The sequence below is a fragment of the Balaenoptera acutorostrata genome, chromosome 13, assembly GCF_949987535.1.
Source record: "Balaenoptera acutorostrata chromosome 13, mBalAcu1.1, whole genome shotgun sequence".
NCBI lineage: Eukaryota > Metazoa > Chordata > Mammalia > Artiodactyla > Balaenopteridae > Balaenoptera > Balaenoptera acutorostrata.
Genome location: NC_080076.1, coordinates 61,374,442 through 61,399,777, shown reverse-complemented (window position 1 = coordinate 61,399,777; position 25,336 = coordinate 61,374,442). Strand labels below are relative to the sequence as shown.

Here is a 25,336-nt window from a genome sequence, read left to right as displayed (position 1 = left end):
GGCTTCCCCACGCTGGTGTCTGTGCGAGGACAGCTTCATGCCACCATCAACCTGCCAGCTAGCACGTCAGCGGCCCACCCAAAACTCCTCGGACCCAAAGACCCTGACTTCCATTAAGAGAGGCTGCCACTCCCTGGACACGACTGGTAAGTCTTCCTCAGGCCTAGGGCTCTCTGGTCTTCGGTCCATCCCCACTCGCCGCCCCTCTGTAGTCCAAGGTATCTCAAAAGATGGTAAGACTGTCCCCAAGTGTCCCATCAAAACCTGCTGTCCCTTCTCCCCACCCTCCTCCCTTCCAACAACGCGGCCAGGCCCAGCTCCAGGGCGCCTGCACACAGAACACAGGGTACGTGGGCACCAGCCAGTGCCTGGGTGTGAATTTCTCAGCCTGGCATCACAACTGCCCAGTGGACCCATCGCCCTGGACCCCGCCCTGGACCCTCAGCCCCTCCTCAACTCAGCCTCAGAGAGATTTACAGCATCTGTCACGATTGGCCTGCGTGTTTATTCCATTACTTGGTTTCACATAACTTATGATGTCATCTCGTACAATTTTACGGGAAATTAAGCAAGAAATAAACCTATTTTAAAAACACATATTGGGACTTCGCTGGTGGCGCAGTGGTTAAGAATCCGCCTGCCAATGCAGGGGACACGGGTTCGATCCCTGGTCTGGGAAGATCCCACATGCCGCGGAGTAACTAAGCCCGTGCGCCACAGCTACTGAGCCCGCACACCTAGAACCCATGCTCCGAAACAAGAGAAGCCACCACAATCTCACTGCAACTAGAGAAAGCCTGTGCGCAGCAACGAAGACCCAATGCAGCCTTAAATTAATCAATTAATTTAAAAAAACACAAACATATTTATTTATATGTACAGGCTCACTTGTATACTTTTTAGCAAATATTTAAAAAATAGTCAGCCACTGTTCTTCCTTTTTGTAACAGTTTCCCAATCAGCCAAGACAGGAATTTAGAACAAATCTAAAGGAGAACATTTGTGGAACACTGAATATAAACTATTGAAATAAATGGTCATACAGAATACGCTGGCCCCCTTGAAACACTTAACTATTAAAAATCAAGACACTTTTCAAAAAAAGAATGACTGCCCTGATCTTGAATAAAAACTGAATCATGGGAAACATTATGCCGAATGAAATAAGCCAGACACAAAAGAACCACTATTGCATGATGCCTCTTACGTGGGGTACCCAGAGTGGACCAATTCACAGAGACAGGAAGGAGGACGGTGGTGGCCAGGGGCTGCGGGGAGGGGGGACGGGAAGTTAGTGTTTAATGGGTGCAAAGTTTCAGTTTGGGAAGATGAACAAGTTTCTGGAGATGGATGGTGGTGATGGTTGCACGACAGTGTGAATGTACGTAATGCCACAGAACTGTACTCTTAAAAACGGTAAATTGGGGACTTCCCTGGTGGTCCAGTGGTTAAGACTTTGCCTTCCAATGCAGGGGGTGCTGGTTCGATCCCTGGTCAGGGAGGTAAGATCCCACATGCCCCGAGGCCAAAAAAACCAAAACATAAAACAGAAGCAATATTGGAACACATTCAGTACAGACTTTTAAAAAAATGGTCCACACCAAACAAATCTTTTAAAAAAATGGTAAATTGTATGTTACGTGTTTTTGCCTCTGAATGGAGCACACTGTCTACACTCATGTTAAAATGAGTCCGTCCAGAGCCCTCTGCTGTTTAACTAAGAACTCCCCAAAGATCACTGATCTGAAATGGGGTTCTTCTGTTATCATCTCAAGTTATTTTTCTAAATTTTGTAACTTAGAAACTGCCGGCAGGATGCAATTCCAGTCCAGTTCCTCTCACCGTGTCTCATCATTCACTGTTTCCAAGCTACTGGAAACCCATTTGGAGCATCACCAGGGTGATACGAGTGAGATGCAGAGAGGATGCTCATCAAGGACCATCCTACACCTTGGATGTCAGGCAGGGACCTGACTATGGGACACCTGAATAAGATGCTCAAAGACAATAAAACGTGTCAGTCATTTCCTGAGTTCTGGAGCAGAAATATTCAGAATCAACTAAAATAACACCAAATTCAATGACCACCCCCCCCCACATTTTTAAAGTATTTTATAATACTTTTCATTACAAAGTTACACTTAATCATAAAGAAAATGTGTAATGTAGAAGTGACAGGACAATTACCCCAAATCCTACCATCCTGGCAAAAAAAGTTCATATTTTAATGGACTTCTTTCAACTTGCTTTTCGATCCATTCAAAAATTATATGAAGATCTATACCTTTTGTTTCTTATTTGGTATCACTTAGAAGGGAAAATAGGAAATCGGCACGAACTGCCCATCTCACAGAGAGTCCAAATTAAACTAAAAGATGAATTCATACCAATTGCTCCTGGAAAGTTACTTAGTAATAAAAGGAGGACATTTCTTGAATTCTGTGCTGGGCCAGGTAGGAGGCTAAGTCTCTGAAGTGGATAATTTTGTCTCCCTTGGTCAATAACCCCATGAGGCAGGTTCTAAACGCCTTTCCAATGCCTTCGCGATCCTGTAGGGCTGATGGCCCCCTCCCCCCGCAGAGCTCCCCCTGCCTCAGCCTCTGCCCCTGATCTTCCCTCTGGGAGGACCACTCAGCCTCCAGGCCTCCTTGTCCCTGATGGGACCCCATCTCTGCTCACAGAGAGGCTGCTCCTGTCTGCCGCTCCCATCCCTTACTAAGCCCTTGTCCTGATTTAGTTTTTCTTCCCAGCCCTAGAACGTCTCCCCATCACAGCGTAAGTCTGTCTGCTTATCACAGCCTGTGTGCCTCACAGTCAGCAAGAGGACAGACGTCATTATTGTCGCTCCAGCTCCTAGAGCCAGGCCCCCCGGCCATCACTCCACTAACATGTATCACTGACTAATCCTACACCCATGAGGACCTGAGAGCTGAAGAGTCGGCCAAGGTCCACAGCTGTGAAGCCACAGAGCCAGAATCTGACCCGGGAGTGGGCAGCAACCCCACGGGGAGAGCCTTCGAGTTCATTTCCAGAAGATCCAAATAGTTGTCACCTGGGATGACCATGCCCCCCTCACTAGATGCAAGTGCTCGGGTGGGAAGTTCCCTCCCTGGCACTCAGAAGAGCAAAAACGGGGGCTTTTCTCTCCTATAAGCCTGGGGCAGGTGTATCTTCTCTGAACTTCAGTCCTCTTGGGTGTCAGACAGATATAACGCCGTCTGATCTCCCAGGGTCGTCATGAGGATCAGAGGATACACAGCAAAGAAGCAACTTTTGTCAACTGCTAGGAGTCATGTACGTGTACAAGATTACTTTGGTTTACGAGGGAGAATTATCAGAAGGTACTGCACTGCCACTTGCCTGGGATTTCAATTTTTTTTGCTCTTGTTTTTTGCTCTTTGTGTGTTTTTAAGAGACAGCACAGCCAAGAAAGCTAAATTTGATGCTATGGTGTGCTGAGTCTGAAGAACTGAATTTCATATTAACTTTTACGTTTTTACATCCAGAAAGTCATTAATTAATGAGGGGAAACATGTTCTCACAGGATCTGATATTTTGGCAATCCAAGAACGATCTCACTAGACTGAGAATGTAGGTGCATCGCCGGGCGGGGGGGGGGATCCTTACTTGGTTCATTCAGCGATGAAGCCCAAGCATCTTGAACGATGCCTCGCACATAGCAGGTGTTCAATAAATATTTGTTGAATGTTGACAGATTCAAAGAATGAAAGAAATAATTAAACAACTGTGCGAATGTTCTTTGCCAAAAATATTACTCACTAGATACACACTGAAATTTAAGGAGGAAAAATGTCTCTTCAAGCCCAAAGTCTTCTGCTCTTTGTCACTCAAAGAGCAGAAGACTTTGTATAAGCCCTGAAGTGTGAATATATAGGGCGTCTTCCCCAGTAGGAGGAAAACATGCCTGGTGAACACACCCCAAGAGGAAACTGCAATTCCTTTGTCTGTCAATCCGTCATCTTTCCCAAAACAAATACATGCAGTCACTTTTTTTTTATTTTCTGGGGCATGACACTAGGAGTCCACATTGCTCCTTCATCCTGCATGGCCCTCTCTCTGCCTTTCACACGGATACACTCGGAAATGACTCAATCCTCAGTCACAACATCTCCACAAAGATTGGCAACCCAAAGATCGGCCACCATTCCCAATCTGCATTACATAAAACCAAGATGTGGAGGCCAAGTGAGGTTGCCCAGGATGCACACTATACAACCTGTATAGGAGCACTATACAACCTGGAAGAGTATTACATTCTCCCAGCACTAGGGCCCAATTTACTTCATTACAGCCTTTTTTAGAGGTATGATGTCTTACGGGAACCACAGGGATTATAAATAAATGTCAATTTTATAAGTATCAAATGGCTATGGTTGTAAGCTACCTTTACATTTTTAATATTATGGATGAATTTATTGCTAATTTTTTAAATTAAACAGGATCACGTTTTCTAATACATAAGATATGGAATATGTTAAATATCCATTTCATAAAACTGGAGCACTAGGGTCCAAACATGAATACTTTAACAACATATAAACACATCAACTATTCTCAAACTGTGCAGATGTTTTTGCATCATGAAACACTCCTAATCAAATACTTCTTAGTCTATAGGGATAATCATACAAGGCACTGCACTATATAAAGTGATAGAAGCAATGGTGGTATCAAAATGCACCAGGTTATTATTTGGTTACTTAATCAAGGGTTCCTGTGCTCAGAGTATAATCCTTATGGTAAAGTTTAAGAGAGTTGCCCATTGCTAATTGAGCTCAATGAATATGAAATGAACCACGTGCTTTCCAATAAAAGAGAAATCACATGTAGCACGCTTTCACCATCAGGAAAACTGTGTGGTTCAGCGCTAGCTGCAAAAGTATCATCTACTGTCACATAAATGTTGGCTTGAAATACAAAAAAATTAAATGGCATTTGGTATTTATTTTCCCTAACTATGTATTTCCATAGCTAACATCACAGCATCAGAATAGTTATCAACCAGCTTGTATAAAGCTCCAGACTGTATTTAAATAGTTTAAATGTGGTTAAAAAATAACCTCACATGTGAAGATACAGAGAAACAAACCCTGCACATTGAAGCATCATTTTCCAAAAAGACACAGAAAAAGTAAACTTTAATTACAGTAAATTTAAAAATCAGAGTAAAAATTTTAGTCTATCTCACCATCATAATTGTTAAATTCATCTTGGTGGATTATTTGCTTATTAGAATCACAGGAGTTCCACAAGGACGTTGGTACTAAACAATAAAGAACATCACGGTGCTTTCCAATAGATAGCAAATTTATGGGAAAGACAGAGAAAATCCCTGATCATCACATTTTTTTTCTTACTGATTTTAATAGCTCAATGTTTGGAAAAGAAGTCATCTGAAAGTGAAAGAAAATGTGAAAAAATGTTTATATGTTAATAGTTATAATATGAATACAGAAAATCATTACAATATAAGCCAGGAGTCCAAAACAACAATTAAAGCTGATGCCAAAATGGTCTAAGACAGAGGTTAGCATAACTGTTGTGGAAAGGTCCAGAAACGAGATATCTAGGCTTTGTGAACCCTACAGCCTCTGTTCCAACTACTCAGACTACTCAGCTCTGCCACTGCGGCCCAAAAGCAGGCACAGACAATATTTAACAAATGGGCATGGCCGTGTGCCAATAAAAACTTGCTTATGGACACTGAAATTGGAATTTCATGTGTCACAAAACAGTATTATTATTATTTTGATTTTAAAAAACAATTTAGGACTTCCCTGGTGGCACAGTGGTTAAGAATCCGCCTGCCAATACAGGGGATGTAAGTTTGATCCCTGGTCCTGGGAGATCCCACATGCTGCGGAGCAACTAAGCCCGTGTGCCACAGCTACTGAAGCCCAGGCGCCTGGAGCTCGTGCTCCGCAACGGGAGAGGCCGCCGCAGTGAGAGGCCTGTGCACGTAGGCGAGGAGTAGCCCCGCTCGCCGCACATAGAGGGGGCCTGCGCACAGCAACGAGGACCCAGTGCAGCCATAAGTAAGTAAGTAAATAAATAAATAAAGTTTTAAAAAAATAATAAAAAATAAAAATGTAAAAACCATTCCTAGCTTGCAAGCCACACCAAAAAAACAGCAGCTAACTGGCTGTGGCTGGCAGGATATAGTTTGCCAACCCTGGGTCTAAGGCATCACAGAACCAGCCTGCACATGCAAGACCAAATACAAATACACATGTGAGAACAAATCCAACAATATTTTAAATAAAGGTTTTTAAAAAGTAACCCTTATAAAGCTATGGTTGTATCTGATCTTGCCACCCATTTACCCTGAGAAATTCATAAAACTAGTTTCTGTTTTAGTGTAAGAAGGCCTGCCTTGGAATTTGGTTTTGAAAGGAATAAATTTTATACCTATTAATGAAAAAGGAGGAGGAGGAAGAGGAAAACTCCTGAAATTGAAGAGTATTTAAAACTCATGGCTATATATACATATTGGAAACTCAGTTTTCACATCCATACCTCAGATAGTATATGCACGTTTACGAGACGGTAACTTCTAACAATGACATTTCATTGAGAACTTAACTTCTCACGTTTGGTGGGTAGGTCAGCTGGGCCCAAGTCCTCATCCTCCAAAAACACTGGGCTTACAGTAAGAAAACTGCTCTTAGAATACTTCTAGTCTATACCACACTTAATTCTATGCACTTTTAGATTGCTCACTAGCTGTATTTTTGTAACCCTCTTTCCCAAGTAGGTAAGTTCCTAGAAAGAATCATCTCATAATCCTTCATCTCCCTCAGTAATCATGATTAGTATATACTAGGGCTCAAAGAAGTTTTTTTTAATAACTAAAGTTTGTTTAATAAATAGTAGGAAAAAATACAAGTATCTGCAGTTTTATATTACTGTAAACATTTTAATGTGGTGGAAAAACTATCCATTTTCAGGAGGCTTATCTGGACCCATGTCCACAGGCAGATTCAGAGGAGAGACGACCCACTGCTAGTCTTTCCCCAACTCTCTCCAGACCTGCTGACACCCAAACCACCCACATGTCCTAACCCTAACCCAAAACTTGCACCCTGTTTGGGGGTAGGTGTTGAGGATACATCTTATGTAACCATCAGAAACCAGATGGAATTGACAAAAGTGTTAGAAAATTGAATAACATTCAGAGATCTTAAGTTACAAAGTCCTAATATTAATCACCAAGTATTCTATTAGTCAACAGAAGAAAAATAAATTCAAGCAGCATGTTTAATGCCCCCATTTCATTCTTCCAAAGGCACATGGGCCTTCAAAGGCCAAATACTTGCAAGGTCACTCTCCCTGTGTTGCTTCAATTACCCAACTGACTATTCCAGGGCACAACTGGTCTTTGATATGTGTAATCATTTTTGTAATGGCCTCTGCTAGAAACCCATCCTTTCTATATTTAAAGCTTGGACATCTTGGTCTGAGATGGTATTATGGGACATCAGAAAGAAGAAAAGGACAAGATGGTAACAAGAAGCTATACCTCCCCCTCCTTCATGGAGGGAGATGGGTCATCCTATATCAAAAATAGAACCAGTGGAGGTTGACAAAGATCCTGCCTTATTGGGGGCTCCTTTGTAAAAGTCAATTTTTCCTAATCAGGCTTCAGTCTAAAGGACCACAAAAATGAAATCAATTCCCTACTGTGGAAAACTACAAAATGTTCACCAAATTAGAAGATAATAAACAAAGAAAACCTGAGTGCACTCTTGTGGAGAAAACTCCCAGAACTAAACCTGAGTGCCCTCCCCAGCCTCTGTGGACACAGGCTCCAGAGAGAGAGCAGGTGAGGACAGAGGCCTTCAGGGTGAGAAGGCTGCTTGGGAAAGGACAGCTCTGCCTGAGGGGGGCTGCTAGCCCCTGCTCTTCCCCTTCTCCCATCACTGACAAGAATGGAGCCAGACTGGAATTTGGAAAAACAACTAAAGTACCACTGACTCAAACACAAGTAATATTCAAAAGTACATACCTATGAGAGAAAAAGAGACAGAACAGGAAGCTGGCAGCTGTGGGGAAATCACCAAGAACTAGGAAGGATTTGGAGTCCAGTAAAGCCACAGTGCTAAGGACCTCAATTTCCTTTCTCTGAAGTTATAAGGAGTTAAACATGGGAAGGAAACGGAAAGAACATGGCGGGCATCATAACTGTTACAGCTTAACTAAGAACAACATTAAACCCTACTTCATGTTTAAAAGCTACCTCTCCAAGATTACTTACTAAATGTATTCATAAATACTGCTATTGGGACACAGTTAGATGAAGACCTTAAGAGCCATTAAAAAAGTATAAAAATCGTGTTTTACTTGAAATCCAAATCAGAAAAACACATCTTCCAGTTTGAATCCTGAATGGGACACAGTCATCACCCCATCTGTCAAGTGAATCTGCAAATCTAAAATTTTAAATGGATATGCAACACCACAGCCTAAAAATGGTGTCTATCAAAATGATCAAGCACCAATCTGATTAGAGTCCGTGAGTCACCATCTTCCTGATCTTCCAACTAAAGAAGTAGAACTCTTGCTGGTGCTCGGTGGATCAAATGTTTCTCACTCATCAGAAAATTTACTAAGTGCTTCTACAGTGGAAAAAGGATCCACATGCATGCAAAACCATTTTATCAGAATGCTTTGAGATCACTAGCAACCTCCAGATCCCCCAGGTGCCAGATGAGTCACCTCCCAAGGTCTATTTGTGATGGAGACTTTGTTATTTGGATTCCCCAGCTAGAGTTCCAAACACCAAACTCATCTGCCAGAAGAGACGTCAATCTATTTCCCATATATTCTGCTACTTGGGAAAGGATCAATTGGGTAATGGCCATTAATATAGCTCAGGTGTATCCAACAATAAAGGAAGTAAGCTTTACATTTTAAAGGGAGAGATACAAGGGTCAACTCTTTGTCATTGGTCCTCGTGTACCATCCTCACCAGCTAATCAGCCTTTGCCACCAAACTCCAAGACCAACACCCTCATTCATTCAACCAATACCCAGTGAACATTTACTGTGATTAAGACTCTTGTGCACCTTTGGTTTTAAAAAGAGAACTTTAAAAGCAAACCTGATGGCATCCATGGATCAGAGGTTGGTTTGGTCAAGGTGTTCACTTGCTCCCAGTTGAAGTCATCATCTTCAGCCTGACTGTATCCACACGTGCTATAAGGCTCATCAAAGAGGCAACCACCTAAAATGTAAAAGAAGGAAGAGTAGCATTAATAAATAATGACCAGAGGTCTGGGGTAAGCTATGATGACTGCAGGGAACCATAAACCTACTCGATGCTCAACGCGATTTGATTTGGCCTTTTTGCTCAGGAACTGTGGATCCTGACCCCATTGCATCCTTGCGAAGCGCTAGCTGAGTATTCACTATGCCTTGTCAATAATTCTATATTATATTGTTCCCCCAAAAGAATCCAACGTCTGTATAATCCAACCGAAAGTAAGACCTAAGTGGATTTATAACCCATATTTTCCAGATTCATATGAATTAGGCATAATTGATCTTGTGTTCAAAACTTTAATAGAACCATCCTAGGTGTTCAATGTATTTTCAATAGAAAAAAAAAACATTATAATTTGTCCAAAAAAATGAAGAGAGATACTTCCACCATACCACTGGTAGAGGACAAAACACAGTAAAGATTATGGACCTAGCTTGCAAAATATTTTTCTAAGGATTATTCTAAATCTAACATAGAAACAGGTTTTGCTTTAATACTTTGGAGATTTGAGGTCTCAAAATTAAAAGAGATTATAAATTTGCCTACAGTCCACACAATTTTGAAAGGCAAGAATAAATTCACAACTAAACATGTGGTAAACATCTGCTTGATGTCGATGCTAAAAATGAAGCAACTTAAACAAAGAATAAAAGAAAATGCAGTATATGCAAAGCAGGTCCGCTGTTTCAGCACCCTGGGCACTGTGATGATTTTAAGTCCCACCCCACATCTTCTTAAATGTCTCCTGTTGACTTTAAATTATTATAGCATCAAATCTTTCCCCCAATGCTTCACATTGCCAAAGTGAAGGATTATATCAATCATCTTAATTATCATGAAAATTCTACTGCCCATTATATAATGCTATTAATTATATCAATTTAAAAGATTAATTATAATCACTTGCCAATGACGAGAATTAAGGGTCTGGTCAAGAAAACACAAACATAAGAATATAATTCCACTATGGCTGTACTGTATGCCCTGGCAGCAAGAAAATAAATAAAACAATAATAATAAAGCAACTGCACAAACTCAGAGGTAGGGTCACCTGGTCCAATTTCCATCCACATGCTTCCATCAGTTCTACAACCTTCTAGACAGACAGACAGCTTCTGAACATGTGGGCACCCAGCATTTAGAAAAGCATACCTGCCATGTAGACAATTCCCCTTAAAAAGGCCCAAACACTGCTTCTTGAAATGTATACCCATTTATCTCAGCTCCTCCCTGTGAAGAAACAGTGAAAAAATCTCAGCTCTTACACAGGAAAGCTAACTATCTGAAAAGAGCCGTCACGTTCTATATTTTTGCTTCTCCAGTCAAAACATGTTTTGCTCCCCCTCCCTCCCTCCCACTAGAAGGTTCTCAGATGTTTGCCATCCTGGCAGGTGTTCTGGACACTGTCCAGTTCATCAGCACTCTTCCAAACCAATAACTCCCAGTACTGCAGCCCGAATTCAACTGGCTACTTCCCTTGACCTCAGACTGTCAACAGTCAGAGCTGACTGCTGGTCCTTCCCGAGATTCCTGGAGCCTGGAATCCCACATGTCTTCCTTAGACCACTGCCATCGAGCCATTTCTCCCCTTCGCAATAAGGGAAGTGCCTAAGGGAAGTGACTTTCTGTACATTTATCCTTTCTAAACCCCATATAATGTTTTCAGGGCATCTCTCCAGCCTGTTGAGAGCTTTTGGGATCCTGATTTTGCCATTTGGGTGTTAGTCTTCCTACCTAGATTTGGGTGATTTGCCAATTTGATTAAGAATGCTTTCTGTCTGCCTCCAAATCACTGATAAAAAATGTTCAACAGGGCAGAGACAAGGGACCTCAGGCCATTTTAAGAGGTGTCCCCCAGCTTTCTGTCTTTGTCTTAGTCACTGGCTCTAGGCATGATGGTGAAATCAGTGGCCCTGGACACCATCCTCTGTAACACTTTTAACAGAACTGGCCAATTAAACATTCTGCTGGGAACAGAAAATTCATTATAAAGATACAGCATTAACTCAATACTTCACCTTGACAACAATTGGTAATTTATACTTCCCTCTTACTCAGCTTTAACAAGTTCAGAAACAAAGTGGATTTGTTTTAAGCACATAATACTAACAACTTTCCAATTTGGGGTAAGAAATGTTAGAAGGCTACGCAAACATTTATGAGAAATATTTTCCCTTGGTTGCAAACCCTAATTTTGATATAGAAAATAGCTTCAGTGCTGTAGGAATAAGTCCAAACAGCAGTAGCACTAATAATATTCCAAAGAAAGAAAGAACCATGAATTTTGACAGAAAAGGGCCCCCCCAACGGAAGCATAGATAGCACTTTGATGAAAGTCCTGCAGTGCAATCTTAAACAGTGAGAAATAGCTTGTTGGTGGGGGGGGGGGCGGGCATCTGCAAAACAGCTCAAGGCTGGTTAAAGATCTGGTTTAGGAAACAATTCTTAGCACTGCAGATATAACCAAATATAAAGGCGAGAGCTTGCATGGCTGACAGCAAACTCCGAAGACTATTACAACACTGGTGCGAGGATATAATTTTCCCATTACATAAAGCTGTTTTTATCACTTGAAAGGAAACATAAAAAGAATGCCATGGTTCCTTCTAGACCCACATAGGATTATGGAACCACTGGAAAATAGGATGGACTGTGAACTTCCTGTTGCCCAAAGATATGGCCCCCTGCACATCGATTTTCAGATCCACCACTGGCCTTCATCCAACAGATGCAAGACCCTAAAATAGCAAAGGCGGTTTATTGAGCTAAAATAAGGCAATTAAGGTAAGAAGCAATGGGATATAACCAACTCAAGAGAGCAAAATGAAGGTTTTAGGTTTCAAGGCAACACTGTGTAGAGGTGAAGTGAACGGGTTCTGGGGTCAGACGCCTGGCACTTCCTCATTCTTGCCCTGCTGGCTTTGTGTCTGTAGACAAATCATTTAGCCTCTCGGAACCCCAATGTCTTTACCTATAAAACAAACATAACATGTCCTTCACCTGGTGTTTCTGATGAATCATTTAGGCAGCAAGTGTGGCTGGTCTAACAGAGTCGGGCAAGTCCACCAGTACCAGCTATTACTAGGTCTTAAATTGTCCTTGCCATCTACACCTCCTACAAGGACTCTCAGGAGTTCACCGCATTGCAAAGAGTTGGAATATAGAATTGGAAAATTTAATGTGTACTTTGTAAGGAGGTGAAGTGTGTGGGCTCCTCTGTGGCACTACAGGAGCAAAGAACAGAGGCCAGCTGGGCTTTTCAAGTGAGTGCCTTAGGGCCAGTGAAGAATGTGATAAGGAAGCAAAGTCCCTGAAACATCATGAAATGAAGCATTTACAAAAATAAGTCTCCTGCATTTTTCAGGATAACACAGACAGTTTGCCATCATGTAGAGGCATATACTTAGCAACAAATTGCCAAGGTTTCCCCAGAATTGTCTTACTTGGACCGACGCCCAACAGCTCATGGCTGGGCCATATTCACCCCTCAGTCAAGGTAAATTATTTCTCTTTTGTGGAGGGGAATCAGGACTAAACCAAAGGTCATACAAGAGATGGAGGAAAGGTGATGCAAGCCGGGTGGGTGGTGGTCTGCACCACTCTTATTCTCTCTCTCTTACATAAATACACACACACACACACACACACACACACACACACACGTGCCTGCCCACCTGCTTCCATCATACCTTGAGAAAGGCTTTTCCTTAGCAAATTTGAACACAACACACAACTCGTGCTGGAATAAGAAGGAGTTATTATGTGAAAGGGAGTGTCAATGGGTGTCAAATACCCAGGTAATGGACAAGAAGGATGATGGCTTCTGACCAAGCATGATGACTGTATGGCCTGTTCCAGGACAGGTAGTGCCCAGTAACATGACAATTAAATTAATAAAATTGAGGGGAAGTGAAAATTAAAAAGCAAGGAAAGTAGAGCAGGGGAAAAAAAAGGACAAGATGATATCAGGATTATAACTAGGACTCCACCATTATCGCCAAGTCATAAAAAATATCACTAGGCTCATTCACAGGGCACTGGCCACACATTTCACTTTAAGCTTTGGGGTAGCCAGTGCCAAGAGGAAAAAATGATTGCACAATTCACAGTATCTATGAGATGATAACATTAACACTAAAACTAATAACAGGGGCTTATATTTACTGGGGACGTGTTTAATCCTCACGCCAACCCTATGAAGTAGGTACCATGATACGAGTTTTACACACACAGAAACTGAGGCACAGAAGGGTTACAGAGCTTGCACGCAAGGTCCCAAAGCTGGAAGAGAGTGATGCAGAGATTTGTACCCAGGGATCCTGTCTTTCAAACCCATATTCTGAACACTATGTGACACTATCTCCCAAACTGAAAACTTGAAAGAAACACAACTCCTAATCCTAAATCCAGAGGGAAATATGTTCCCAGGGCCCTAGTATGAAACAATCAACATGAGTTAATGAACATAGTCTCAGGGGCGGCCACCACAGCAAAGCAATGGGTTTTAGGGTTTTTTCAGTAACATGTCAGGATAGCATGTCATCCAACTTTGATTGGATAAACTTGATTTAGTGGGAGCTCAGTGCATTCTAGGATAAAACTGTAATGTTCCTTGAAACAGTCTTTATGAATATTGCTTCTCTCAACAAAGTCTTAATGGGCTGCCATGAGTTTGAGTATTTACCCCCCAACTAAAAAGTACAGGCTGTCTGTGCTATTACTGAAGCGTGATGCCATGTGCTTTAGAAATCAGATGAAACCATGTTATTATTTTTTTTTCATGAAAACTGCGGAGTTTAAAAGGAACGGGTGTCTAAAAGCTTAGGAATTCTGCTCAAAAGTCATTTTGATTATAACTCTTAGTAGTCTTGACATTTCCTAGAGCTGGTACATGGTAGGCACCCAATAAACGCTTCTTCAGAAAAATGGGTAATGAATTTCCCAAAATTCTATGCAGAATTTGGCTGCAATAATTTTGCTCAAAATTTTTTTCTAAGTGTAAGGTAATATCCACTTAAACAATGAAAACTACCTCAATCAAGCCCCACAAAATACCTAGCCTTGTCCTGGTGTATTCCAAGATGAATCAGCTCCAAATGTGACTAAATCATTGAACATGTTCATTTTTTATTATGGTTGAAAACTATAAGCCAGTTAAACGTTAATGAAGTCTCCACAAATTATGACTTTTGCTTTAGAAAAGTTGAACTCTTATTTTTTTCCCGGCCATAATTAGATAGCAAGGCTAGTTGCCTATAAAGGTCATCCATGATTTATGAAAATAAAATTTTGTCATTTGCATATTGGAGGGAATTTATCTTTCTTCTTTCTTTGGAATAGCAGAGAATTATTCAGTAGATCCAAGAGTAGCATGACATCATTAAGACAGGAGCTATAAAGGAGAGGATGGTCCACTTTTTCCCCAAAGGAAACCTCATAAGTTCTTTCACATGACCATTCTACATCCTACTAAAGCTTCAGGACTAGAGAGAAGACAAAGGAAACCAAACGGACAAGGATTAGAGTGCACTCTTTAGAGCAGTATTTAAGCAAATTTTTTTTTTTATTGTGACCCACAGTCATGACATCGTAACCCAGCACATGTATATGTACATTTCACAAACCACATTTATCTCTACTGAGATACACTGGCCTTTTTCATTTCTGTTCTATTCTATTTTGTAAAAGGTTGGGTCTGGGTCCACAAAACTGACTTCATGATCCATCAAAGGGTGCTACCTGTAGCCTTTAAGGTGTGAGGGTGCAAACCATTACCTGGGACCCTTTGTTTAGCCTGAAGTTACCAGTCAACACTACGATGTGAACGCCATGTGATCTGCAAACATTTCCTGAACATCCGCTACATGCCAGCCAGATTCTGCTTCAGACAACAGACAGTCATTACTTCATTTAATCCTCACAACCAGTGTAAGACTGTGGTCTCAATATGTCTGATCAAAGAAACTGTCACATAACAAAACCCATGCAAATGTCTACGTGTATTATTTAGTCTTACGAAGTCTAAAGGCAAGCATCAATATCCTTTTGCCAAGTATCAATGTATTACCTCTCAGCCCTAAACTCACTTTCCATTGCTTCCTCTGCAAAAATATAGCCAGGCCCTCTGACTACACTTCCTGTCCCAGTTGGCAAGACTTTAAGCTTTGCCAGTAGAGGGTCCAGGAAAGGCAGGGCAGGAGGAAGGATGGAGCTTGCAGAGGTCGCTGGAAGGCTCCCTAGCACACAGCTTCAGGAGCCCCAGGCCCACAAGGCAGGGGCTTCCCAGGCCCAGCTTCTCCAGTGCACAGTGGCCAGCAAGGCCCTGCAGACAGTGCTTGCCAGCGCTCCCCTCTGCGGCTCTGTGAGAGACCGCCCCAGAAGGACACCCCCATGAACAGCTTTCCCAGCCACCCTAGAGGACACATTTCCTCCAAGTTCTATGGGTGTGGCCCCACAGTGACTTCCATGCCATCCACCAGGCCCTGGATCTCAGCTCTGGACGGATCTTCTCCTTGGACTTCATTTCTGCCCTGGAGCAGGGGCCGCCCCTCACATCTGCTCTTCCTTTATTCTTTAGAGCACTCTTTCCACTAGCCAATCTCTCCATTCTAATCTGCTGTTACATTCTTCATATTAAACTCTCCTTGTTCAAATTACTGCCTGTTCTCTGTCTCCTGATTGGATCTTGATGGATACATCCCTCTTTTTACAGATGGCAGTTTGGCGTGGTCAAATATCTTGCTCACATCACCCAGAGTTTGGTGTAGGACTTGCAGTCCAAGCAGAGTCTGCGTCCAAAGTTCATAGTCTTTCAAGTCTACACATCTTCACCCTTAATCTGCCCCTGTAAAATAAGTAAACAACCACCTGTGGTATTTATATGATGATTGTTACATGAATTGCATTGTAAATAAGCCCCTGAAAGCGCCATTTCTAAGGAGCTAATGGAGGACAATCAAAATGTTAATTTCACACTCTTTGTAAGATTCACACACATTTTGAGTTGTTCTGACTTTAACAGGTTAAATTGACTTATATACTCTGGCAATCATTCTCCTTGTCATAATTACAGTCCTTTTAAAAGTCATTTTGTAAAAAGACTGTAATACTCCTTGAGGAGATTTCTGGAACATTTTTCTCATTTGTTCTAAATACAGAATGACCCCATTTAAGGCAGCCTTTATCAAATGCATAAAGTATTAAATGGGACTCTCTACAGAGAGGGCAGATCAAAAACTAGTGCTAAAAGAATTAATGCTGTATGCTCTATTTTCCTAAAATACATGTAATCTCAGGTGGTCCTTTCCATTTATTTCAAATTTAGAACTGTGAGACAAATGGCTATAAAATACATTTTTCAAACGATAAACAGAAGTGAGCTATAATATACCTAACTGTTTTAAGAGTGAAAAAAAACCCTGCACCAATATAGCTAAGCCACTGCTTTTTTCTTGTAAATCAATCCCAGTGACATCTACATTTAATTGCCTGCCAACAATGAAAGTATACAATGCCTCTTTTTTTTTTTTTTTTTTTCGTTTTTTTTTTGTTTTTTTAACTTTGGGTTTATTTATTTTATTTATTTATTTATGGCTGTGTTGGGTCTTAGTTTCTGTGCGAGGGCTTTCTCTAGTTGTGGCAAGCGGGGGCCACTCTTCATCGCGGTGCGCGGGCCTCTCATTATCGCGGCCTCTCTTTTTGCGGAGCACAGGCTCCAGATGCGCAGGCTCAGTAATTGTGGCTCACGGGCCCAGTTGCTCCGCGGCATGTGGGATCTTCCCAGACCAGGGCTCGAACCCGTGTCCCCTGCATTGGCAGGCAGATTCTCAACCACTGCGCCACCAGGGAAGCCCTACAATGCCTCTTAAACTTTGAATGTCCCACTGATGATTAGTGAATCGGACACTAAGCATTGCTTTTCTACGTAATTTAATCTAGCAAGCAGTTTTTACACGTGGCACAGGCATTTAAACGGCTCATGCCACACTCTATTGTAAAAAATGCTATTTGCCGATAGATATACTTTATATAATTCAAAGGCTATGAGCTGTCTTGTCCTTAAAGTTTCTACGGCTCATCACACTTACTGCATTCTTCATTTCATATCCATCTATCAATTCCTAATTTTTAACAAGGCCTGATTTTAAAAAGGCAACAAGCAACCATGTACTTTTCTTATTCATCTCAAAATCTGTTTTTTGAAAAATGGGTAATGGTGTTATTTCTACTCCAAAATATTGTACAGATGCAGCCATAGCATTAGTGACCTGTCTCAGTTTTCATATAAAAATAAGTACCTCAGGGAGGATTTAAGTAAACCACTCATACGAATTCCCTGTAAATTTGAATCTCCCTTAATGTCACGCTGGTGCTTTTATCCTCCATGCCAGTATTGAAAAGCACAGTGTGAAAAGCAGCTGCCTGCCTCTAGGGGAGCAATAGGAGTAGGAAAGGAAAACAAAATGCTGAAGTATCTGCAAGAACTGTCTAGGGTAGGTGAACAAAAAAATCTAGATCAGTAATCATCACCTCATTTTGGGAGTCGCCTGTGTCCCAAGTCCCAGGTGGGAGCTGAGGTTCTCAAAGTGGTTCCCTGAATTTTGTTGAAAATATAAGTTCTCAGGCCCCACCCCCGACCTACTGAATCAGAAACTCTGGGGTGGGCCCCAGCATCGGCACTCTGTGTTTTAACAAGCCAGACCCCCAGGTAATTCTGATGCACACTTAGGTTTGATAACCACTGCTCTAGTCTGACCTATTTAACCAGAATCTTCAGGAATAGGGGGTCTTAAAAGAGGTCTCAGAGTAAACTAATCCTTGACCCATTTTAGAAAAGTGCTCTAGATCAGTAGTTTCAAACATTTTGAGGAAGGTAAAGGTAACTTCAGATTTTTAAAAAGGCACAACCTTTTACTCAGCCATAAAAAAGAATGAAATGATGCCATTTGCAGCAACACGGATGGAACTAGAGATTATCATACTAAGTAAATCAGACAGAGAAAGTGATATCATGTGATATCACTTATATGTGGAATCTAAAAAAAATGATACAGATAAACTTATTTACAAAACAGAAATAGACTCACAGACAGAGAAAACAAACTTATGTTTACCAAAGGGGATAGCAGAGGTGGCAGCAAGAGATAAATTAGGAGTTTGGGATTAACAGATACACATTACTATGTATAAAACAGATAAACAACAAGGACATACTGTATAGCACAGGGAAATATACTCAATATCTTGTAATAACCTATAATGGAAAAGAATCTGAAAAAGAATATATATATATACACTATATATAAATATATATATATATATATATTATATATAACTGAATCACTTTGCTGTACACTTGAAACTAACACAGTGTAAATTATACTTCAATTTAAAAAGCTAAATAAACATTTTGGATAATAAGATTTTAAAAATTAATAAATAAATAAAAATTAAAAGGCCCAACCATCCCATTTTACTTATAAATTATATAATGTAGTACTCCACATATTCAGATTCTTAGACACACATATAATTGACCTTTTAAAGTACAAACTAGAAAATAAATATAAATTAAGTTCAATTATTTTCTTCCATACATCAACAGATTGTGTATTATATGCCTCAAAGGGCATGGAGAAAGCCTTTTGGAGATCACTGCTCTAAATAACTCTTTTTAAGTTATAAATATCTCTCAGGTGAATAAGGGCAACAGAATAACACTGCTTGATGAAAGCACTGAATTCCATTCTCTAATTTCATGCTAAGAAACTCCCAATCTGTAATTTTTCTCCTAAGTGGAACTGCCCAACAAGAAGAGGTATCCTAGGTAGAAAACGATCCTAGTTGTTGGTCAGAGATACCCAGGAAATTAATAAAGGACAGAATTTAATTTTATGCCCCGTAGTGCTCCTGCCAGTTTAGTATGATTTACAGATTCATCTCTTGATGATTTTATTAGCATAAAATCATTATCTGGGACAGCTGATAAAATAAACTCCTGAACTCACCAATAGGCAGTACAGCCAAGCCGTGTTATTCAGCTTAAAACAGCCAGCCAATTGTTTATTTTCGCTGATTAACCCAAACTCAACCAAATATATTTCTCTCAATGCACACTTTTTCTACACATCCCATTCATTGGGTAGAATCAAATTATGTATAAGGAAAAAGTAAATACAATTTCCTATATCCTCTTGGTAAAGCATTCATTCCAATTTCCTATTATTAGGAGTACTTATTCTACAACAAAAATTGGGAACTTGTAAGACTCATTCAACTTAACTGGAATCTGAGACCCGGGATTCATTAAGTCCTGGATCTTTCAGCTACCTATTCTATCTTTGGGCAAGTCACAGATGGTGTGTCTCGCTCACCGTACAAAAAGGGCATATGCAGGGCTTACATCATAGGTACAATTAACGTGTGTGGTTTCAACCATGAAAATGGAAGGATGATGACAGAAGTCTTTCCTTCCTAAGTGCATACATCTCTTGGGTTCAGCATCATTCTCATGTTTAAAGACCTACAGTCTTTTGACAAACAGAATGCTGGTCTTCAACCCAGAAGTTTCCTGAAGGATTTTCAGAGGGCCATTCTGACCACAGGCAAATCCCCGAGGATTTAATGCCTATGGAAGATATGACACTTTTGTAATATTTATGATCTATCTCCCAGGGAGAGGGTGACAGTTGGACTTGGTGGCAGATGCGAAAGTGCACTCACTGTTACAAGACGGTGAACATCAAAGGGGGGCCACAGCCAGGCGTGGGGACATGCTACCTGAAACAGGAAATTAAAGTGCCAGGCGGCTCTGTGTGGATACAGCCGACTTTGGCTGATGAAACCACAAGCCAGGGCTCGAGCCAAAACTCTGTGAGTCAACCAGGAGTCTGCCCAACACCTTCCCCCAAAACAACTTCCTAAAAGCTTCTCCTATCAGTCTCCCATCCCCGCCACACCACAACTGGAGTTTCAGCTCACATCCCCACTGAACTTGGCCCATCCTCTCATGTCTAAGACTCTGCCCTCTCCAGTTTACCCCACACACGCCCAGCAAGCTGACCTTTCATAAAGCACACAGCTGTTTTATGTGTTATCCCATGTGTTACACCATGGGCACCTCGCTGCCCACGGGATAATGTGCAAATGTTATCATGTAACCCAGGGTGTTTTCCGGACTTGACCTTGTCTACCTCTTTATCTTCATTTCCTGCCGCCGCTTCCCTTTCAGAGTATAATCTAGTAATCCCCGACTGTCTGGAGATCCACCTCAGTGATGCTGCTGCCCACGTGCTCTCCCTGTGTCCCTGCGTCCCCAGCCCAGAGTATGGCTGGCAGACTCCTGTTCTCTGCTGTTCAAATCCCAGCTCACAGGCCACCTCTCCTGGGTACCTGTTTCACAGATAAAATCAACCACTCCTTCCGGTGTACCATCACTACAAGACATATAGGTCTTGTAGACGTCCGTATCGCCTATACGGCAATACGATTGTGACCTGTTTATCTTCTCTACTGCACCATGAGCTTCTTTGGGCCTAGAAATACTCTCTCCACCTCTGCATCCCCAGTCCTTGGAAGGTGCCTGCTACTCATTACAGACCTACTGGGTTTAATGGAATTTCTTAAAGATTTGTGTAACAAAAGTAAGATGGAAAATTGTTCACCATTCTATCTTTATTAGAAACACTGAAAAAGAAATACTAATGGACTCTATTCACTAACCACACTGGTTACAGCAAGGAAAGAAGAAATCCTGCTTCTGGAGCTCTTGCCTTTCTGATCTGACTCACGGCATCTCTTTCCTCCCCCATCTCACTGTGTGCCGGATGTTATATCGGGCCCTGGGGGGAAGGGGCGAGGGTCACGGGGAAGATGTGGAGGGTGATAAAGATGCCCTGGTCCTCCAGGAAGACAACTTGGGGGCCAAGGAAGTAGTTACAAAGGAGAAAGATGGAAAATGCTGCAGCAGCCAAGAGAAAAACAAAACTCATCCTGAAGATCTCCTGTCCCTAAACGCTCCAGAGAAAAAGAAAATCGAAGTCAGCAACAAAAGGCAAGAAGCTAAGATATCCACGGCCCGGCCCGTTATTCTAAGCATCTGCATAATAAGGCTGTTATTTGGCAGCCCTCAGCATAAGTCAACAAAAAGCAGAGGGATTTTCTGGGTATTGTACTGGAACTCTGGTTTAATGCTTCAATCGTTCATGTTTGAGTTTATGTTCGAAACATAAAAAGAATGTTAATGATGACATGTTCTGTACCTTTCAAATTTATGAAACGTAAAAGTAGTGAATACTTGAAAATTCAGCATCAAACTTCAATTCTCAGGCCATAAAGAGAGTATACTTTGAAGAAAAATAATTCATCATATAATGTTTTAAATTAGGAAGCTGGATTCCATGCAAAATTCTCTGAGCTAAGAACAATACTTACAGAGCACAAAAATCCCTGTGAATCAGCTTCCTTCCAGCCATTTTGCATGACCAATTAGTTGCTAAAACATACGGAACTAAGAACTTTAACTCTTCTCAAGGTCAGCACAGCTGGAGTGTCCTTCTTTTTAAATTGCTTCCTCAATATTCCATTTACTCTTTTAGCAGGTACTATTTGGCCACTGACTAAAGAGAAAAGGTGGTCTAGGGGGACAACCCTGGACCAGGATGCAGGGGGTCTGGGTCCCAGTCCTGTCCCTGCCTGTGTGGCTTCAGGCGAAGCACCAGCCGGCAGCGTGGAGGTATGATGCAAAGAATGTAGATTTGCCACCAAAAAGACCTACGGTGAGCCCCAACTCTGTCAACTTAAAACTTTTCTCATCTAATCACCTGTAAAACCATCTACCTTCTAGAATGTTATAAGGATTAAACGACTTTACTGTATACTGTAGATATACAGTATATGTGTTTATATATACACATACATATTACACTACCTACCCACCTACCTACTTACCTATCCACTTACCTACCTTCCTATCTGGTAAATAGATCAATGTTGGCTCCCTTTCCTCAGCGTCCTGATCTATATAAAATAGCAGGAGGAACTAGATCGCTGGTTTTTCACACTGTGATCCTCAGAACGCTCAGATTGTGAAGGTTCTTCCAGACCCATTCCAGGTCATTCTAAACCCTGAGTCAACCTGATATAGTCAACTTTTATTTACTTTAAATGTTGGGGTTCCAACAAAAGACTTGTACCATCAAAATCTAATATTTAACAACATTTAACAAATTCAGGTCTAGATGATCCCTAAGATAATACAGTGGACCCCTTGAACAACAGGGGTTTGAACTGCATGGGTCCACTTATGCTCGGATTTTTTTCAGTAGTAAATACTACAGCACTACATGATCTGGCCTGGCTAGTTGAATCTAGGGACAAAGGACCAGGGATACAGATGAACCTTAGATACAGAGGAACCCTGGATACGGATGAACCCCAGATATGAAGGGCCCACCATAAATCATACCTGGATTTCCAACTGCGTGGAGGGTCGGTGCCCCTAACCCCCATGTCACTCAACGGTCAACTGTATTTCCATTCTAAAGGTATACATCCTATTATTTTTCTCTCTCTTCCCTTAAATACAATACTTCTTTATCAGGAACACAATGGAGGTTAAAATGTGTTGGTGTGTAGCCAAGGTGTATGGTTGCGGGGGGGCTGATTATCATATAAAAACTAAATAAGACAATGTTAAATAATGTAAGCAAAAGGATGGCTGAGCCCAACATTAAAGAGAGAAGAGAATGTTTAGGACGAGGTAGTGAGGAGGCAGAAGAAACCCAGTTGATATGAACATGGATGTGAAGGCTGGGAAGAGCAGAGAACACAAAATCATAGGACCAGGCACCCACCATTCTCGACCCTATGTGGGCTGGGACCAATTTGGGGTGATCGTTCCTATCCAAGCACACCGCCAAAAGATTACATCATATGTGCTGAAATGATTATTTGAGAACAACCGATATAATTTCAGTAGGACTCTTCTCAACATACCCCACTCCTTGGCACCTGCGGATTCATGACTAAAATTATCTGAACCAGTTTACATTTTTCAGTCTCCAACAAAGAGGCTCAAAATCTAAAACTCAAACAAACACTAACCAAAATGTATTCATACAACTGGTTCTCTAACCACACCCACCCCAAAAAGTATTTATTTAGACCTAGCGTGTGCAGCCTAGGCAAAAGATCCACAAGTACAAAGAACAAGATATGAGATATTTCTTATCTTGGTAAAGATAACATTAGACATAGAAAACACTGATGGAGAAAGGTTCCAAAAAAGAATATAATATCAAGGTCAGTGACTTCATAATATGCCTGCAATGAGCCCTATTTGCTTCAGAAATGATTCACTGGGATATTTTTAATATAAAGTCAGGAAAGTGGAGAACTCTGCTTCTCATGAAACATTTTTTTTTCAATCTGGCTGAGTTGTTACAAGAAGCTGTGGTCACTGGGATTAGTTAATCCAAGTGTTGTTGCATAATTGGTTTTAATCATCTGAGTGTGTAATTTTGCGTTTGATCACATGTGGCCTGGGTCTCTCTTATGGGATGCTCTTCAGTAAGCTAATTGTTGGCCCGGGCGCTTGGCCAAATGGACAATATCTAACCTAGCACTGGGTACCATATGAATGGAGAATAAACCCTTGTGGGTCAATAGAATATTGACTGGGCTTAAGAAATAGTAACCTTTCATGTAATATTTAAGCCAACGATCAAATATGGGACTCCAGGAGCCAAACCCCACCGCCAAGAACAACTGTGGTTACCAGTGGATCCCTCAGCCTCAACCATCACTGGGAAATACATCCGTGATCAGAGCCTCCACCCTAGAGTTACTGCATCCCATTCGTGATACTTGTGTTGCCAGGATCAACCATATGCCCACTTTGGGTTTAGGAAGAAAAGAGGGAGCAGGTACCACTTTTCAGCTGTACACTTGACTGACATGAAAGCTCTTGGGTTGGGAGTGAAAACCAAGTTGCATCAATATCAATTTTTTCCTTCATAAATTTCAGGAAGATGTTTATCATCGAAATGCAGGCGTGACCTTCACCGCAGGAGAGCAAAATGTGGCACCGTTACTAAAAATTCTCAGTAAAGACCTTCTTGATACTGAACTTCTATATACTGCTAACTTCAAAATTAAAAAAATAAAACTCAGGGGAAACCAGATGATTTAATTAGGTCAGGGAAAAAATTGTTTAAAAAAAAAAACCTATTATAGATAAATCGTGAAATCTCTAGATCCACCAAGCATTGTATCTCTTTTAAACATTGAGATATTCACCCAAACATAAATCCTGATTTACAGACAGGATGTCAAGCCTTCCCTTTCCTAATGTGTTATGGTCGGGTTCTTGTAAACATCAACTTTCCCTATATCACAAAATGTTTCTTTAAAGGTTACCACTCTCCTGTATTCTGGCTATAGCACTGTTCTCATTCTGTCTTACATTATTTTTTCCTAGCTCAGTGATTTTAAGTTTTATAGAATGTATGGATCCTTTTGAGACTCTGAACAGAGCTATCCGCGACCTGTCTGCCAGGACAAATGGATAACGTGCAAATTTGATAATTCTTTGGATTTACAAAGCTCTTTAGGGACAATTCAGCATTTACTCAAAGGGTGGGTCAATGACCCCTGCATCAGATCACCTGGATAGTTTCTTAAGACACAGATCCAGAGCCCCATCCCAGACCTGCAGAATCAGAATTGTTGGAAGTAATGCTGGGGCTTTGAATTTTAGGTCTCTTCCCTGTGATGCTGCCACTGACTGAAGGGCAGGGAAGACCCTCCGCCACGGCCATTTTCCTCGCCTCTTGTGGCATCGACTGGTCCTGAAGTCGAGGCTCCTCTGGCTCCCACGTGCCTCTCTCCTAAGGAGCCCAGCTCTCCAAGATCATTTCCACAGGACCAAAGGGCATCTCCCCCGCTCTGCACACCGGGTTCCACACACAACCACACTGGCCCCCACGCACAGCAGGCTCCTGGACTCTCCTGTACATTCGCTGGGGGCACGTCCCACCCACCTTCCCAGCAAAC

At 41.5% G+C, this 25,336-nt stretch overlaps 1 protein-coding gene across 1 annotated transcript in view; it reads right to left on the bottom strand.

Moving 5' to 3' along the window:
* The window catches only part of PTPRM (protein tyrosine phosphatase receptor type M), a 763,379-nt gene that overhangs the window by 572,950 nt on the left and 165,093 nt on the right, over window positions 1-25,336 (bottom strand). Inside the window, exon 2 of the mRNA XM_057526667.1 lies at window positions 9,122-9,244. Within this exon, the coding sequence (XP_057382650.1) occupies window positions 9,122-9,244 (123 nt within the window). The remainder of the gene's footprint in view (window positions 1-9,121; window positions 9,245-25,336) is intronic.